This window comes from Scyliorhinus torazame, chromosome 1 (assembly GCF_047496885.1).
Source record: "Scyliorhinus torazame isolate Kashiwa2021f chromosome 1, sScyTor2.1, whole genome shotgun sequence".
Classification (NCBI taxonomy): Eukaryota; Metazoa; Chordata; class Chondrichthyes; order Carcharhiniformes; family Scyliorhinidae; genus Scyliorhinus; species Scyliorhinus torazame.
The window spans coordinates 317,180,913-317,197,535 of NC_092707.1; the positions used below are offsets into that span (position 1 = coordinate 317,180,913).

Sequence of the window (16,623 nt, forward strand, 5' to 3'; positions counted from 1 at the left end):
AACTCAAGAGTTCCATGAGCAGTGAGTTTGGAAGCTTCTCAGAATCAGATAGCAGGACAAAATATTGGACACTGAGGTGCTCACCCAAGCTGGCATGCCAAGGATCAACATCATATTGAGACAGTTACAACTGAATTGGTCTGGTCATGTAGCCAGAATGCCTGACACATGGGCCCCACCATGGCATCTCCCACCGGCAGATGTGGTAGGCTATTTAAATTGCCGTTCACTTCGGCAGGACCGTAATATCAGCTGGGCGGGAAGAGCCATATAATCCTGATCTTGATTACAAATGCAAATCTTCTAGGGCGAGCTTGAATCTGGGCTGTGCTCTCATGGCAGTCAAAGGAAGCACCACTTGGATACACTCTGAAGGCTTCACTTAGGAGTTTGCTATTGATCTCATGTCCTGGGAGGAACTCACCTGACACCAAATAAAAATGTGCGTGACCCTCTTCCAAAGTGAGCTAATTTCAGAGGCAGAGAGAAGGTGCAAAGCGAAGAAATCCCATCTGCAGTATCCTATCTTATTTGCATCAGAACCTTCCGAGTGCAGTTTGAGCTTAGCAGTCGTATACGTACCCACTAGAACCGGACCAAACACACAGACGATAGGCATGATCATCTTTGCCTCCCTTGATTCTAATAGTTTTCAGCTCTGGAGTTTTACATTGAAAACTCTCTCTCCCGAGCTTTGCTGAACCAGAAGTCCAACTTGCTGTTTGGAGTCCTTCAGTTACAAGAGTCAACTAAATTCTGTTTGAGAGCGGTGTTTTCTCTTCTCCAGTGCTCTTGTTCTCAACCCTAAAATTAAACTGCTTGAACACAGAATCACTCCCAAGAACTTTCCCACCCCTAAATTCACTTATTGATCCTTCACTGTTATATTATCTCATCTCCCAGGTAACTTGGTCATTTGGCCAATTACTGCAACTTTCTTTACCAAAACTCAGATCCTAAATAAACCTTGTTCTGAAAGAGACCATTTCTCCAAAAGCACATGGGTCATCACACTCCTTAGATCAAATTAATTTCTTCAATTGTTTATAGTTAGCCCTTGGTTTAAATTTCTTAGGATCTCATTCCCCGCCCCCCTCCCCACATGAATTCTGATTTTTCATTCTCACCAAATTCCTGTTGTCACTTTATTTAATGAGCAATTCCATTTAGCAGAATCTGCTTTCTCGCCAAGCTCTCCGTTATGTACCTTTCAGAATCCAGAGTTACAACTAGTCAGTCAACTGCCAACTACAATAATTAACACCTAACCAGGAACCCACTTACAATTATTTGACTGTTGACTGCTAACTGCTAGCAATTTTTTAGTAGTTGACAGTAACCATAAATTGTAGAATTGAAGGTAGAGGTACAAGTGCAAAATCCTTGTTTTGTTTGTACTCATGGTTTGCTTTTCCTTTTTTATTTGAGTGCTTATTTTCCATTACATGTAAGAAAAGGTGCACTTTTGTAACTGGTTACTAAGTCTTTGAGACTTTGAACCTTTGTATGTGGGACAGTAATCGGTGTAATGTGGCATACTGAACGTTTTGGCTAACTTCTGTTTTATAGGATTTATAGGTTTTCAGTACATTCCTAAGGAGAAGGGAAGTCCCTGTAAACCTCAGAAATGCCCATGTTTCCTATGGTAAACAAATAATATAAAAACATAATACAAATGGGGAAAATACAAATATTGCAAATTTGAAACAAAACTAGAATATGCTTTAATTACACAATGTGTCTGATGACTTATAACCAAAGAACATTTGCAACATTGTCTGTTTTTGCTTTTACATGAAACATTGTCTTTATATTCCTCGATTCATTTACTGAGTTTTATGAAAAGCAGTTTAATGCTGTCCACTAAAATGTGCCTTATGAATGCTCTTCTCTGTTTCAGTGTGTAAATATTTATAAATTAATAAATTAAATACATTAAACAATTTATACACTTACAGCATGTTTGTAGTTTGTGTCCCTATGCACTAATACATTTTTTTAAAAAGTTGATTTTGACATTTTGGCATTATATGCACATTTTAAAATTATTATGTCAGGTTTACAGTTTACAATTCATTGAGTCATTCAAGGAGAAGTTTAAAAGAATTATGATTGTAATTAGAAATTTGCTTTGTGTGGTGTAAAAATAATCAAGCCCTTTTCTCATAATGATGTATGCATTTGCAGGTTCGTAGCAAAGCCCAGCATGTTTTCTTCACAGCCTTGGGGACTTACAATTTTTGCTGTCGAGATCTTATTCCACTGGTGCTGGAGTATTTGCACCCTGACAAACAGAATATAAGCCAGCAACAATTAAAAGTAAGTTTTTGATGTAAGATAAAGAATTAAGCGATAATAGAATATCCCCATACTGTATCAGCCCAGTTACAGCAATTTGTTTATGGTCTCTCATTAAAAAGTATCCCATATGAAATTATATTTCTGTAATTGTTATCTGCCTGTAGCATACTTTTGTCTTTTTCAAAGAAATGAAATGAAATGAAAATCGCTTATTGTCGCAAGTAGGCTTCAAGACTATGTATAGAGTAGTAAAACATATTTTAAAATGTTGCGAAGGAACTGACTAACCATTCAGTTTTTCTCCTGCTTGCAATGTAAAGAGCCATACATTGAAAGATTATGTAAAGATGCAAGTGTTAATTTATTTACTTTGTATACTCATGTAAAAGTCGAAATTTTGAGATCCATTTTTTAGGCATGAAGTTAAGGGATCGACTTTTACATGAGTAATGTTTTTGAGGTTCTTATTTTCAATGAAAACACATCTACCCAGCATACCTAACATGGCTCTCAAAGAAAATCTATAAGGTAATGGGGGAAGTGATGCCTATATCAGTAGTTTATTGTCTGTCTGTCTAGCATGCAGGTGCACACACACCCACACCACCAACACCTCCCAGCCCTTGAACTCAGCCTTGGTGCAGGGCGTGTGCAGCGGGATTGCTTTGAGTCAGCATTCACAAGGACTTGATGGGCAAGGCCCTCCTCTCCCCAATCAAGGCTGAGGATGATAATTGGTTTGGAGTTTGCTCTGGAAATTGGTCCCTATTACTCCTCTCCGATTTGTTAGTTTCTCCACCCAAAAAATCAAAATCAATCGACATCCATCCTGCCTAATATTAACTGTTATCTCCAACAGTTTGTAACTTTTCCTTTTGTCAATTAGTTCAGAGTTTTGATATTTGGGGATGCAAATCATTCCAGATCTACTGCACCTCTACTGTGTGGTTTACATCCTGTTCGAAATGGATTGTAAGATCATTGGGACCCATCATTCATTGGTTTTTGAGGGAGCATTGTGCTTTGAAGGCAATCAATTCTCCTATTTCAATTGCTTCTGTACAGTAAACAGATGCACCTGAATGGGTTTTAATTGCTGAATATTGTTTTTCATTGAAAGGACAGATTTTGTGTCTTACATCATTGCAGCAGCTAAAGTCTGTCAGGATGGCAGGGGTTGGGAAAGTTTTAAGGTTATATTGTACAACTCTCTAATAAAACAGGAAACAATAGATGTCCATACTGGGTCATTATTTGCTTTCCTGTAAATTTCTGATTAGAAATGGAGCAAGTTTGCTGTCCAGCTTTCACCAGGATCATCATCTCTCTTCGCCCATTGACACTAAAATGCTTACCTGTGCCTTTTTTTTAACCTTCTGTGCTTTCCTAACATTTGTGAGATCCCATTCTGTTATGAGCATAGTCTTGTGATGCTTGCTCCTTATCATTTCCACATTTTGAGTAGCCTGTCTGCTGTCTTCACAGCCCCTTCATTTGTGTCTTAAACATTCTTGGTCATTTGGCACAAGCTAGGTGTTTCACATCTCACATTCATTGGAGGGGCAAATGGTTCAACTTTATTTCTTTGCACCCTTTTTTTGTGCTGAAACCCTGTTGCAGAATGTCTAGGAAGATTTAAGAATATATATGAATACTGGAGTAGTTTTAGTCCTCAACTCCACTCCCCTTCCACATGTTCATTTAGGCTGAATTAGGTATGAGCTTCAGACTACATTGTGTCAATTATGAAAACCAACATCTGTCTGTTTATATCGTCATCCCAATCTTAACCACAATGCTGGATTATTGTGTCCAATTCGAGCTACCACACTTTAGGGAAGCTGATAATGTTTTGGAACGGGTACAGGATACAGGAGAAAAATACGAGAATAGTTTCAGGGATGAGGCATTACAGTTTCATGGATAGAACTGGAGAAGCTGGGGTTGATCTTAGTTCAGTGAAGACCAAGAGAGGATTTGATAGAAGTGTTTAGAATCATGAACTGTGTAAATAGAGAGAGACTGTTTCCGTTGTCTGATGGGGAGATAATGAGAGAAAATATTTCAGCTGATTGACAAAAGAACCAGAGGCAACAGGAGGAAAACTTATTTATATAATGAATGGTTAGGACTTGGGTGGAAGTGCTTGATAGGGATACAGATTTGATAGTAAGCGTCAAAAGGGAATTGGCAATAAACTTGAAGGATAAAATATTGCAGGGTTATGTGGAAAGAATGGAGAGTTGGACTAACTAAATTGCTTATCAAAAGAGCCAACACAGGCTTAATGGGCCCAATAGCCTCCTTTTGTGATGTACTATTCTATGATTCTGCTGATAAGGTTCTCCTCCATGCCCATCACTCCAAGGCTCAAATTCCTTTGTGCGTCTTCCAAGCCTAGCCTGTTATGCAAGCTGCGGTTCATAACTCTGCCTCCAATGGGTTGAATAAATAAAAACATTGACATTGAAATGGTTGCTTTATTGTTACAATTAATGATTTAAATTTTTTCCTCAAAGTTTTGAGGTAGTTTCAGATATATTTGTTCAATTGTATTTCTTTTTTGCACATTGTAAAACAGGGTGCACTGTACTGTCTTCTTGGAAACCACAATGGAGTCTGCTTGGCCAACCTCCACGACTGGGACTGCATTGTTGCTACGTGGCCAGCGATAGTCTCTTCAGGGCTCAGCAAAGCAATGTTTTTGGAAAAACCTTCCATAGTTCGTCTATTTGATGATCTTGCAGAGAAGATACATAGGCAGTATGAAACCATTGGCCTAGATTTTGGAGTAAGTAATTATTGATGCTCTAAATGGGGATACTAAATGTTGGGGCAAATATCCTATCCTTTGAATGTGGGAAATGCTCAACCTTTTGAGCATGAAACTAAGTCTCTTTCCCTGTTATATTACTTAGAATTCCTGGGGGACACCGGCAATGGCCGGTCAGAGCACTTGAGCATGAAGCAGCGCAGTCAAGTAAATGAGGCAGACTGTAGTTTCCTTCCCCAACATATGGCAGCTGCCTATTTAGAGAGCCAGGAAGAAATAGTATCTGGGTCTATGCTCAGCTCCTTTCAGATTGAAGGGTCTAAGGGAGTCAGCATTAAGAAGATGGAACCAGGAAAAAGATGAGCACTTTTTCCTTGTAAGTAAAGGACATCATCGGGGTTGAAATCCTCTTGCTGTTGTTTTTAGATAACGGCCTTTACCTGCACTGTGTGTGGGAACGTAGTCAGTGCTCGATCTCACCTGCAGAGACATAAGCGAGTTCACAAGTGACGACAGGGGTTGGATCCTGCTGTTATTACTGCAGACCTCTGACGTGAAGCAGTAGCTGGATTTCCACTAACATTTCACTAACATTTCTAGTTGCACGACCTTGTCAGGAGAAGGGCTGTGCCATGAAAACATCTGGCTTGAATAATGATTATGAATCTGAAATTCATGTGTTTACAGGTCAAGTCAGTTGGGGCTAGGGGAAGAGAAACTGGTTTTCAGATGTTAAGATGCTGCTTTGTGCACTTGATTTACAATTCCTGATGATTATTTGAAATGCCAAATTTTTATTTTTAAATGTACAAATAATGGAAATACTGGAATACAAATGGTGGAAATGTTAAAGAGGACATTGCCCAATAAATAAAAGCTGCTCATTGTTTTAAAAGTACGCCTCTTGGCGCCGAAGACCCGGGTTCGATTCTGGCCCCGGGTCACTGTCCGTGTGGAGTTTGCACATTCTCCCCGTGTCCGTGTGGGTTTCACCCCCACAACCCGAAGATGTGCAGGGTGGGTCAATTGGCCATAGCAAATTGCCCCTTAATTGTGGGAGAAAAGAAACATGCAGACAGCTGCAGTCATACTTTATAACTGATTATATTCTTGTCAGATTTTAATGGTTATTTAGCAATAAATCTACATAACCTCATCTGCTCAGATTTCAGATTGTTGTGTGGAACTTTCTGCATCCTTGACCCAGGCAAAAGACCCAAGTTCTAATTTGACTGTTCTTTCTGCTGAAGAGATTGAAAATGGAATTCAGAGCCAAATAGCAAAAAATAATGAGTCCTTACGGTAAATAGAATATAATCAGGTTGAGTTTGTCAGTAAATGAAAAATCAGTGCTACATTAAATGTTTTCTTCATAATTAAGATTTATTTTTATTGTTTAGGAATTATCAGAAACTAATTGATATCTTGTTGGACTTGCTCGACCAGCGGAACTTGTAAGTTTTAAAAACTGTCCAATAACCTATTTTTTTTTAGTTCAATAGCTCAGACCAATGTCTTAGTTTCCAGTATGCCATATTTCAGCTCTGCTAAAGAGGTATTGAGATAGGGGGCGCAATTCTCCCATCGGGAGAATAAGTCCCGACGCCGGAGTGAAAACCGGAGTATTTCACTCCGGCGTCGGAGGCCGCTCCTAGCCCCCTATTCTCCCATCCCCGGGGGGGCTAGTAGCAGCGTTGTGTCATTTACGCGCGCTGGGCCTTGCCGCTGCGTAAATGACGTCAACCACGCATGCGCGGGTTGGCCGTTGCTAACCCGTGCATGCGCAGTTGCCGTCCTCCCTGAGGCCGCCCCGCAAGAAGATGTCGGATGGATCTTGCGGGGTGGCGGAGGAAAGGAGGTCCTCCTTCAGAGAGGCCGATCGGTGGGCACCGAACGCGGGCCAGACCCCTTTTGAGGCCGCCCCCGGTGCTGGAATCACCCGCCCCCCCAGCGTTCCCGCGCTGTTCCCGCCGGCAGTGACCAGGTGTGGCCGGCACCGGCGGGAAGCCGCCGTGTTGGGCAGGCTGCTCGGCCCATCCGGGCCGGAGAATCGCCACTCGCCCATTACAAACGGCGAGCGGCGATTCTCCCAGCGGCCAGCCGTGATTCTCGACCCGCCGGTTTTGGGGGGGGGGGGGAATCGCTTGCGGGTGCCGGGGCGGCGTGGCGGGACTCGTGCGGCGCCCCAGCGATTCTCCCACCCGGCGTGGAGAGGATTCCGCCCAGGGTCCGGGCTTTCTCCCAAGCAAAGGGTAGATTGGAGGGACAATTACCCGCTTGACAGATTTGCATTGTAAGTTCAGAGCCGGTGCTGCAATACAAATCAAGTGTCATATATCGTGAACCTTGAGAGATTTTCTCATGTGCAGAGGAAAACTGGTGCTGTTGGCATATTTTAAAAGGCTGCCAGTTGTTGCACAGACTGAGCTGTCTACCTCCACAGAACAACAATGGGGTTTATACATGGGAATGATCAATAACCAGAGTGCGCACACTTAGTTATTACTTCTGATGTTGCCCAGTGATCACTACTGAAAATGTATCAATGTGGACAATGGTTGAGGATAGTATCTGGCTCAGCTTTGATGGATGAATAGTTGTTTAACTTACTCTGGTTGGGTTTATTTATGAAGGATGACTCCTTAATAATAATCTTTATTGTCACAAGTAGGCTTACATTAACACTGCAATGAAGTTACTGTGAAAAGACCCCTAGTTGCCACATTCCGGCGCCTGTTCTGGTACTCACGGAGAATTCAGAATGTCCAAATTACCTAACAGCACGACTTTCGGGACTTGTGGGAGGAAACCGAAACACCCGGAGGAAACCCACGCAGACATAGGGAGAACATGCAAACTCCACATAGACAGAAACCCAAGCTGGGAATCAAACTTGGGACCCTGATGCTGTGAAGCAACAGTGCTAACCACTGTGCTACCGTGTTGCCCAAGGGCCTGAAATACTTCCGCTGATTGTGGAACTATTACAGAATAAGTTTCTGCCCCTAGGGTAAGGGGATAAAGTCAGAAGGAAATGTGGTAGTGGAGGAAAATGACACATTGAGGTACAAAACCATCACATTAAAATGCAGCTTTCCCTTCAATATTATAGTAGTATTACAATAATATTAAATATATTTTCCCAATATTCTATTCTGAAGTGGAAAAATAAGAATGATGATAGGCCTGTTGCATTCTGATCCACTGGTAACTGCACTGATTTTTGTTACATGTATCTCATATAATGTCCAAAAGAAGAACTATTATGCATCATTATTTGGTATATAAGAATCTTGACTGCAATGAGTCTTCAGGTTTATTGATCAGATTGGTGCAAAAAGGAATATCTTCACCACTAACGTGATGCACAGAAGTAGATATTTTAACATGGCTTTTAACAAATCTTGTAAAGAACTTTTATTTTTAATCAGGAAACTTTGATTTTTTTTTTTTTAGACCATGGAAATTTGAGCAAATAGCCATTGGTTTCCTTTCCCTTTTGCTGAGAGATGATGTGCCACTACCTACGAGAGCAATCAAGTTCTTCATACAGAGTCTCAATCATGATGCCTTAGTAGTCCGGAAGGTAAGTTTTCTTTCTTTTAAATTTCACATGTCTGAATGAAGAGAAGATTTGGATTTTTGGTTCTCAATTTCCAAGTCTGCTCATCAGCTGCAAGATATATGAAAAATGAATCACTGACACCTAAGTGCACTAATAGATGCTATCAGGTGAATGTCTTTGGCAAGTTTCAGATTGAAAATGGGTTTACAGGAAATTGGGGCACTAAAATTAAAAATCAAATTTGCTCTATTAAAAAAAGCAATCTTCATTACTGGTTTAAAGTTTTAAAAAGTAAAACAAACTGGTAACTGCAAACATAAAATGGCCTATATTCCAACGGGGATGCTACATCATTACACTAAGTGTACACTAAGGGGCTGGTTTAGCACAGTGGGCTAAACAGCTGGCTTGAAATGCAGAACAATGCCAGCAGCGCGCCTGTACCCGCCTCCCCGAACAGGCGCCGGAATGTGGCGACTAGGGGCTTTTCACAGTAACTTAATTGAAGCCTACTTGTGACAATAAGCAATTATTATAATTAAGTGAATTATTACAACACACCAATAATCAGTCAGCCAGTTATGATAGAAATATACATAAATATAATGTTGATCATTAGGGAAGAAGGGAACTGCCTTTCCAGGTAAATGTCGGCATGGTTGGTTTGTTTTTTAAAACATCATTGTGTGTTGCTCCCTCTATAAATGCAAAAGATAGCTGCTGACTACAGCTTTAGAAAGGGAACATTTCAACTTTGCCTGCTTAAGTGCGTAGTGAGATTGAGTCCATGCTTTCATACAAGGAAAGGATAGATTTTGGGGCGAAATTACCTAAGACAGCTGCACGGAAGATTTTCATTGGAAATGTAGAAGTGCTGTAATATAAATCCGTTGTCATAGATTGTGAAACACAAGAGATTTGCTCCCTTTGTCAAGAAGTAAAGTGGTGCTGGGACGTATTGTAAATGGCTACCAATGTTGCACAGACTACCTGACAATTGCACAGACAATGTCTACCTGCACAGGTCAGGAATGGGGTTTACACATGGGAAAGATCAAGAACCAGAGTGCACACACTTAGTTACTACCTCTGTTGCCCAGTGATTTCTGCTGAAAATGCATCAATGTGGACAATCGGTGAGGTTAGTACCTGGCTCAGCTGTGATGGATGAATTGTCATTTAGTTGAGCCACATTCATTGGTTGAATTTATTTATGAAAAATGGCTTGTGGTGCGAGGGCCTGAAATACTGCAGCTGACTGCAATTATTTTAAGCCAGGAATTCTGGTGGTAGTTCTGAATGCCTTAGATTACATAAAATCACATGATATATTATTGGGACTTTGAGAATTATTAGTCAGAATATGTGGTAGTTTCAAAAACTTGCATGTGACCAGTGCTAAATTGCTTTCATCTGTAGATGGCAATATCTGCTGTGGCTGGCATTATGAAGCAGCTGAAGAGATCTCACAAAAAAATAGAGATTGATCCATACACTATTTGTAAGTAGAATTGATCTTTGGTGATTAATGTGTTGGTGATATTTCCATTTAAATGTTCCAAGTTCTCCGTTTAGAGTAACTTTTCAAAAGATATGCAAATATTTTGAACAAGTTGCCTATTTCTAACTTGGAATGCTCTTTGAGGTATGGCACAAGTTGCAATGATTTTGGAAACCTAACAATTTTGTCTAAATGTTTTATTTGTCGCTGATTTTTAAGTGAAAAGTTGCAAGAATGTTCTCTAATTTGTAAAGAAAATTGACCCGTAAGAACGTCGGCTAACTCAAATATGAAAATTTAAATATGAGTCATGCACCGCATCTTTGGACATTGTTGAAGGTATTTTAATATCTACCACTGTAGGCAGACTATTGCAGAATACAGATTGAACTTGAAATTACACTTGAGTAGGTCTGCTTGCTCTTGGGTTTTTGTGTTGAAAGTTTTCATGATCCCAGTGCTAAGTTCCCTTGCTTGTGCTTCCAGTATCTCAACCATACATTGCACAAGTTAGATGTTTCAATATTGCTGGTTGTAATTACAGTATTCATATCCCAAGAACCCTTATTTACAAACTATTTTGTCATAAATATTTAAAACATTTACTTGCAGTTAGAAGTTTTTGTTTCACAGTACTGTACTCACTGAAAACATTAAATATGTGAGCAGGGATGCTTCAAACACTAATATTACAGAAAAAATAGAATTAACATGTTGGTGAAAATATGCCACTAGTCTAATGATAGACCATAGGACAAGATAAAGATCAAACTCCATCTTCTACTAACCTGATGCAATGATAATTAACTATTTCTAGCAATCACTCTTTCAAGTTATCTACAGTAAGCCCATATATGTGGAGCTGGGGACCTTTGGGAACCATAGGTCCAAAGTCACCTGCTTCACACAAACCCATTACACTGATTTATAATAATTATTTTCAAACTTCTTTTGCACAGTTGTATTCACTGGTGAAATTTGAAATAAAGGGTTTGACCCTAAGACTTCTTGATTTTTAAGCTTCTTATTATTAACATTGTGTATTTTTGTATTTGCATTTCCTAACAAGGTGGATCTCGTCCAAAAACAATCCAGCCAGGAGACAGACCTGATAACAAGTGGCTCCATTACGATAGCTCCAATTTGCCACGGACTAAGGATGACTGGGAAGCCTGTCTCTTTGTAGAAAAGACACACTGGGGGTACTACACCTGGCCTCAGTAAGTATAAGAGCAAGATTGGTGTATTGTATTTCTGAAAGTGTAAGCTCTCGGAATGTTTTCCATTCAACTCCACGAAGGTTCATGCTTTGTGAAATTAACAGTGCAGGTAACGGGGGAGTACTTTTTATTTCCAACATTTGAAGAATTAGAAATATCCAGTTGAAAGTGCTGAATACTTCAAGTGAACTGATGCTAAAATGCATTAATGGAAAATATAGCCAGGACATTATTTATTCCACTATCATTATTGTTCTTGCAAAGCATGCAATTGTGTCTGGTATGTTAAATGTCTATATCAGAGTAAATTATGGTGAAAGTGAAGTTTTGTAAAATGTTCTGAAAAGGACAGTTGAAAGATGGATGCAAATGAAATCCTTGTGTTTGTCTCTTAATTAGGAAGCTATTTGTTTATGCTCCAGCGGACCAACAACCTAAATTAGGAAGGAATAGAAATGAAATGTCAGAGGTAAGAGATATTTCAGCATTGAAACTCTTTTAAAATTTTCCAGTAATCAATTTGGTATTATTTGATAAAGTTGTATGTACAAAAAGACCCGAGTGTCCTTGCCCATAAGTCACTGAAAGCTAACATGCAGGTGAAAAATGAAAAAAATGAAATGAAAATCGCTTATTGTGTGCATCAAGCTTTATGAAGGTTAATGGAAAAGGATTTGTATACAGAGTAGTGAAGTCCTGTTTCAATTGTACAGGAGCTTCGTCAGACCGCACCTGGAGTACTTCCTCACCTGCTGCCTTTAATAATATTTGCCTTCAAGTTTAAAATATGGTAACATATATCCCCTTGATCCTCACCCAAGTACTACAGCATAGATTTACTTGATAGGTACTGATGATGTAGTTCAGAAAGGTCTGGTACAATTCAATTAAATGTTAACAGGAGCTTGTTATGCAACAGTGGTTCTTCGAAGATTTTTTTTACAGAGGCAAAACCATTACTTGCATGTTAATTAAATGTAGTTAAGCATCTTTTTCTGTGATTTGCCTAAAGCTTTAAGTCCTGCACAGGCATGGTTAATAACTTATAAATATCTTTCTACGCAGGCAGAGCAAGTAATTTATGATCGCTTCTCTGACCCACAATTTATGGAGCAATTAGTTAAGTTCTTATCCTTGGAAGACCGCAAGGGAAAGGACAAATTTAATCCACGCAGATTTTGCCTATTCAAGGTACGAAGTTTTTAATATTAATAAGCTAATAATAACCATCAAGTCATGTGAGTGACTCTCAGCCAATGACCAGAGTTACATCCTTGAGACAGCTGTCATTGTTGTAGCTGCCTCCAACTGTATCTTGTTAAACTTGGTGTTACAAATATATTCCTAAAAGCCATTTTTAACTGGCGTGCTGATTTGCTTGGACCTTTCCCTCCCTCAGGATGTGCAAAATACTTTACAACCAATGAAGTACTTTTGAAATTTAGTCATTGGCATAACTTATGAAACATGGTAGCCAATTTATATACAGCAAGGTCCCATAAACAGTGACAAAATCACCCGTTTTAGTTGCAAATTCAGCAGTCGTTGTTTGCTAGAACACCAGGAAAACCCTTTGGTTGTTCTTCAAATAGAATCTTTTACAAGCAACTCAGGCTGGTGGAAGCTTAATTTAATATCTTATCCAAAAGGCACTAAATCTGACATTTCAGCGTTTCCTTAGAATTGCACTGCAGTGTTCATCTAGATTATGTGCTTAAATGGACTTGAGAGTTCATGATGTTCTGACCCAGAAGTGAGAGAACTGCGATGAAGCTGTAACTAATTCCTGCTTATTTTCCTCTTTACTGTTTAATATTTTTAATTTACTAATTTGCATGAAAAGACATTCACGTTAGAAATTGTTCAGACCATTTTCAAAATAACATGTAGTATGTTTAGGTTATTGACCTTGTGAGTATCTAATCAAGATTTGCCCTGATCATAATTAGTTATGCATTTTTAGGTTAGGAAAGTAAATTTCCAATTTAAGATCAGCAAAGTTTTTCTCCTCATTCAACTCTGCACTCAAAACTAGATGAGCTGGGAGATCTCTGTGAGGGATCAGAAATTTCTGCCAAAACTTAATTATTCACGGGTGGCAAATCCGAACATCAGTGTTCGATAAATATATGAAGGTTACTGCATGTGGCGGCTTTATAAATACCATTTATACACACCAGCCTGGCCTAACATCATTCAGTATGTGGTGGATGCTTCCTATTGTGAAATAAAATTCACTAACACTAACAAGGTTTTAAAAAAAATTCTGCTTTGTCATTTAGATGTATATCCTATTCACATTTTCTAATGTTCCACTTGATGTTACACGATTCCTTCACCATTCTCCTTGTTGAATCTAGAATATACCCATTATTACGGTGGCACAGTGGTTAGCACTGCTGCCTCACAGCCCTGAGCAACCGAGTTCGATCCTGGCCCTGGGTCACTGCCTGTGTGGAGTTTGCACATTCTCCCTGTGTTTGCGTGGGTCTCAACCCGAACATGTGCAGGCTAGGTAAATTGGCCAAATCAAATTGTCCCTTAATTGGAAAAAAAAAAGAATTCGGTAGTTCAGGGAAAAGAAAGCTTGGAGCAGAAGCATATTTCAGGGAAAAGAAAGCTCAGAGCAGAAGTCCGTTGTCTGAGTCTGAGGTCGCTTGGAGCTCAACGACAAGTGAAATGGCGGACTCAGTTTCTGGTTCTCCATCCACTCCACTAACAGCTGAGATTCTTTCTAGTACCTTGGTGAAAGAATTTGCAAGGCACTGACGAATTGTGTTGGAAGACCTCAAAAAATCAATTGCTGAGGCCTTGGCCCTCATTCAAGCGGCTCTGGGGAAAGCTACTCAGGCCATTGAAGTCCAGGAAGCCAGATACATGGACGTGGCCGTATCGGACCACAGTGATTGGGTTACCACAGAATACTTCTTGGGCGTGATCCGCAAAATGGTGGGTGAGAGTGGATTCACATCCCCACCTGAATTGTCACTGCCTGTGTGGAGTCTGCACGTTCTCCCCGTGTCTGCTTGGATTTCCTCCGGGTGCTCCGGTTTCCTCCCACAAGTCCTGAAAGACGTGCTGTTAGGTCATTTGGACATTCTGAATTCTTAAATTTTACAAAAAGAATATGCCCGTTATTGTTTTGTGCTTTGCTTGCCTGTGTTCACTGCACTAGGTGGCAGTGTAGTTCTAAGTTAATGAATTCAAATATGAGATAGGAATCATTACATTTGCTTCGCCTTGCCCTCTTTTTTGCTTCACAAATTCTAGCTCCATTTGCTTCAGATTTTGAAACTGATATCTTTCCCCACTCTCCTTTTCAATTAATAAATTCATGCCCTTTTTTGGACCAATTCCATTACCTTTAAGGTGTAAGCTTGTATATAGTTACTAAGTTTATGAGATTATTATGAACTGTGACTTCTGATGGAGTGGCAATTGAGTCAGATTGCCACATTGCTCAAAATTACCTGGAAATCCAGGCAATCTTAATTTACCCGACCTTTTGACTCAGGCTGGGTGAGATTTGTGTAGTGTAGTGCACGCTTGGGGCCTACAGTTGATGGCAGCTCAGTTGAAGGTAGGTAAGCCATGCCCCCATTTTATGGCACTAGCTGCCAGAAAGGTCTTTAACATCCATGGAGAAGGTAAGTGAGGTGGGACAAAACCTTTCTTGCACATTTTATTGTATTTCTCTCAAGTTCACCCAGAAGGATTGTGATCGCACTTGTTTACCATTTCATCAGAATTTTTTGCATGAAATAAAAGCAAAAACCCAAGACATATTTGAACAGTTTTGTGTCAAGTTTTGAACATTACCCACCTGTTTTTGTTCATTTGTTCCATGATAGGGTTTGTTCAGGAACTTTGATGTGGCTTTTTTACCAGTATTAAAGCCACATATGGAACGTCTTGTCTCCGATTCTCATGAAAGCGCTCAGCGTTGTGTAGCTGAAATCATTGCTGGATTAATCCGAGGTTGTAAGCACTGGAGGTATGAAGAGGTAATATCATTGATTTTATGCTCTACACAATTCAGTGTGAGGTGAGGTGAATATTTATGCTTTAGCAGAATTTACAATATTTATCATTGAGACAAGATAGTCAAAATGGTTTGTTTTTGTTTCAACTAACTTAATACTCTGGCTTAAATTTTCAGTGCAGCTCATGTTCACACTCATTTTAAGTCCATAAATGATGAATTTTTGACAGTTGTTGAATGTATATTTTGTGATAATCAACAACTGAACTGTTTTTTATTACCCTGGCGGCCTGCCAAACTGTCCAAACTAGTTCTCGCTGCGTAAAAAGAAAAATACAGTCCCTACTGCTTTTAGATGTTCTGTGCCAACACAATTTGCCTGAATTTTGGGTTGAATGATTTGTAAGAACTTGGTTATATTCAACATTTTTGGTTGCTTCAAACAATTTATGTGAAAAAAAATCCCACTGTACTTCAGGGATGAAACTTTCTGCTTTTGCCAAAATTCTGACTTTTCAATTATGGAATTCAGCTAATTGAAATGTTTTTCCGACCTCTGCCGCCACCTCTCCATAGTTCATTGCTTCACTTCCGTTGTACATCATCAAGCACAGGTTCTGCTCTGCTCACACTTGATCACAACCATTGCTGCTGCTGATTGGCTGCTTTGGATAATGATGAAGCAGCAACAATCACTGACCAAGTAGAACATGCCATTTCCTCAGTCCCTCCTGTCTGCCTCGTCCTGTACGAGGAGAGTTTTGTTGGTTGGGTATTGATGGCAGGTTTTGATGCTGCAGAATTGGAGGATGCGGCGGATGCTTTCTTCAGACCTGTAGCACAAGGTTTATTCTATATTAGGTTACTGGTCAGAGAAATTGACCATGTGGCCTTAAAAGAAAATTGCATGGATAAAATACTGCGATTGTGCTGCGGCATCATATGGCCACAGCATGAAAATGAGCTAATGGAGCTAGGCTGGGCACCTCACAATTTGCTTTCCTGCAGGGGGTAAACAGGCAGTGATCACGATTTATGGATTCTGCTCACCTTCCTAAAACTGAGCATGTCATCGTCTGGGAGCAGCCTCTGTGCAAATGGGCAGTTAAAAATTAGGGTCCTCTTCTTAGGCCAGATGGTTCAGTTATGTGTGCTGTAACCAGCTAAGCCATAAGGGGAGGTTGCTTTGTGCTGTACTATAGCCTCCAAGCGTTGAGAACCATCGTCCTGCACTACCCTGCTCTCATCACTTTGGTATCTTTCATACTTCGGTTGGGTTCA

The 16,623-nt window shown here is 40.0% G+C and overlaps 1 protein-coding gene across 2 annotated transcripts in view; it reads left to right on the forward strand.

The window, feature by feature from the left end:
- LOC140424480 (proteasome activator complex subunit 4-like) overlaps positions 1-16,623 on the forward strand; it is a 231,193-nt gene that overhangs the window by 134,078 nt on the left and 80,492 nt on the right. For both annotated transcript variants that reach the window (XM_072507869.1, XM_072507870.1), the window contains 10 exons: positions 2,188-2,319; positions 4,883-5,092; positions 6,240-6,376; positions 6,475-6,528; positions 8,531-8,660; positions 10,059-10,140; positions 11,210-11,360; positions 11,760-11,829; positions 12,426-12,551; positions 15,212-15,364. In XM_072507869.1, the coding sequence (XP_072363970.1) occupies positions 2,188-2,319; positions 4,883-5,092; positions 6,240-6,376; positions 6,475-6,528; positions 8,531-8,660; positions 10,059-10,140; positions 11,210-11,360; positions 11,760-11,829; positions 12,426-12,551; positions 15,212-15,364 (1,245 nt within the window). The remainder of the gene's footprint in view (positions 1-2,187; positions 2,320-4,882; positions 5,093-6,239; positions 6,377-6,474; positions 6,529-8,530; positions 8,661-10,058; positions 10,141-11,209; positions 11,361-11,759; positions 11,830-12,425; positions 12,552-15,211; positions 15,365-16,623) is intronic.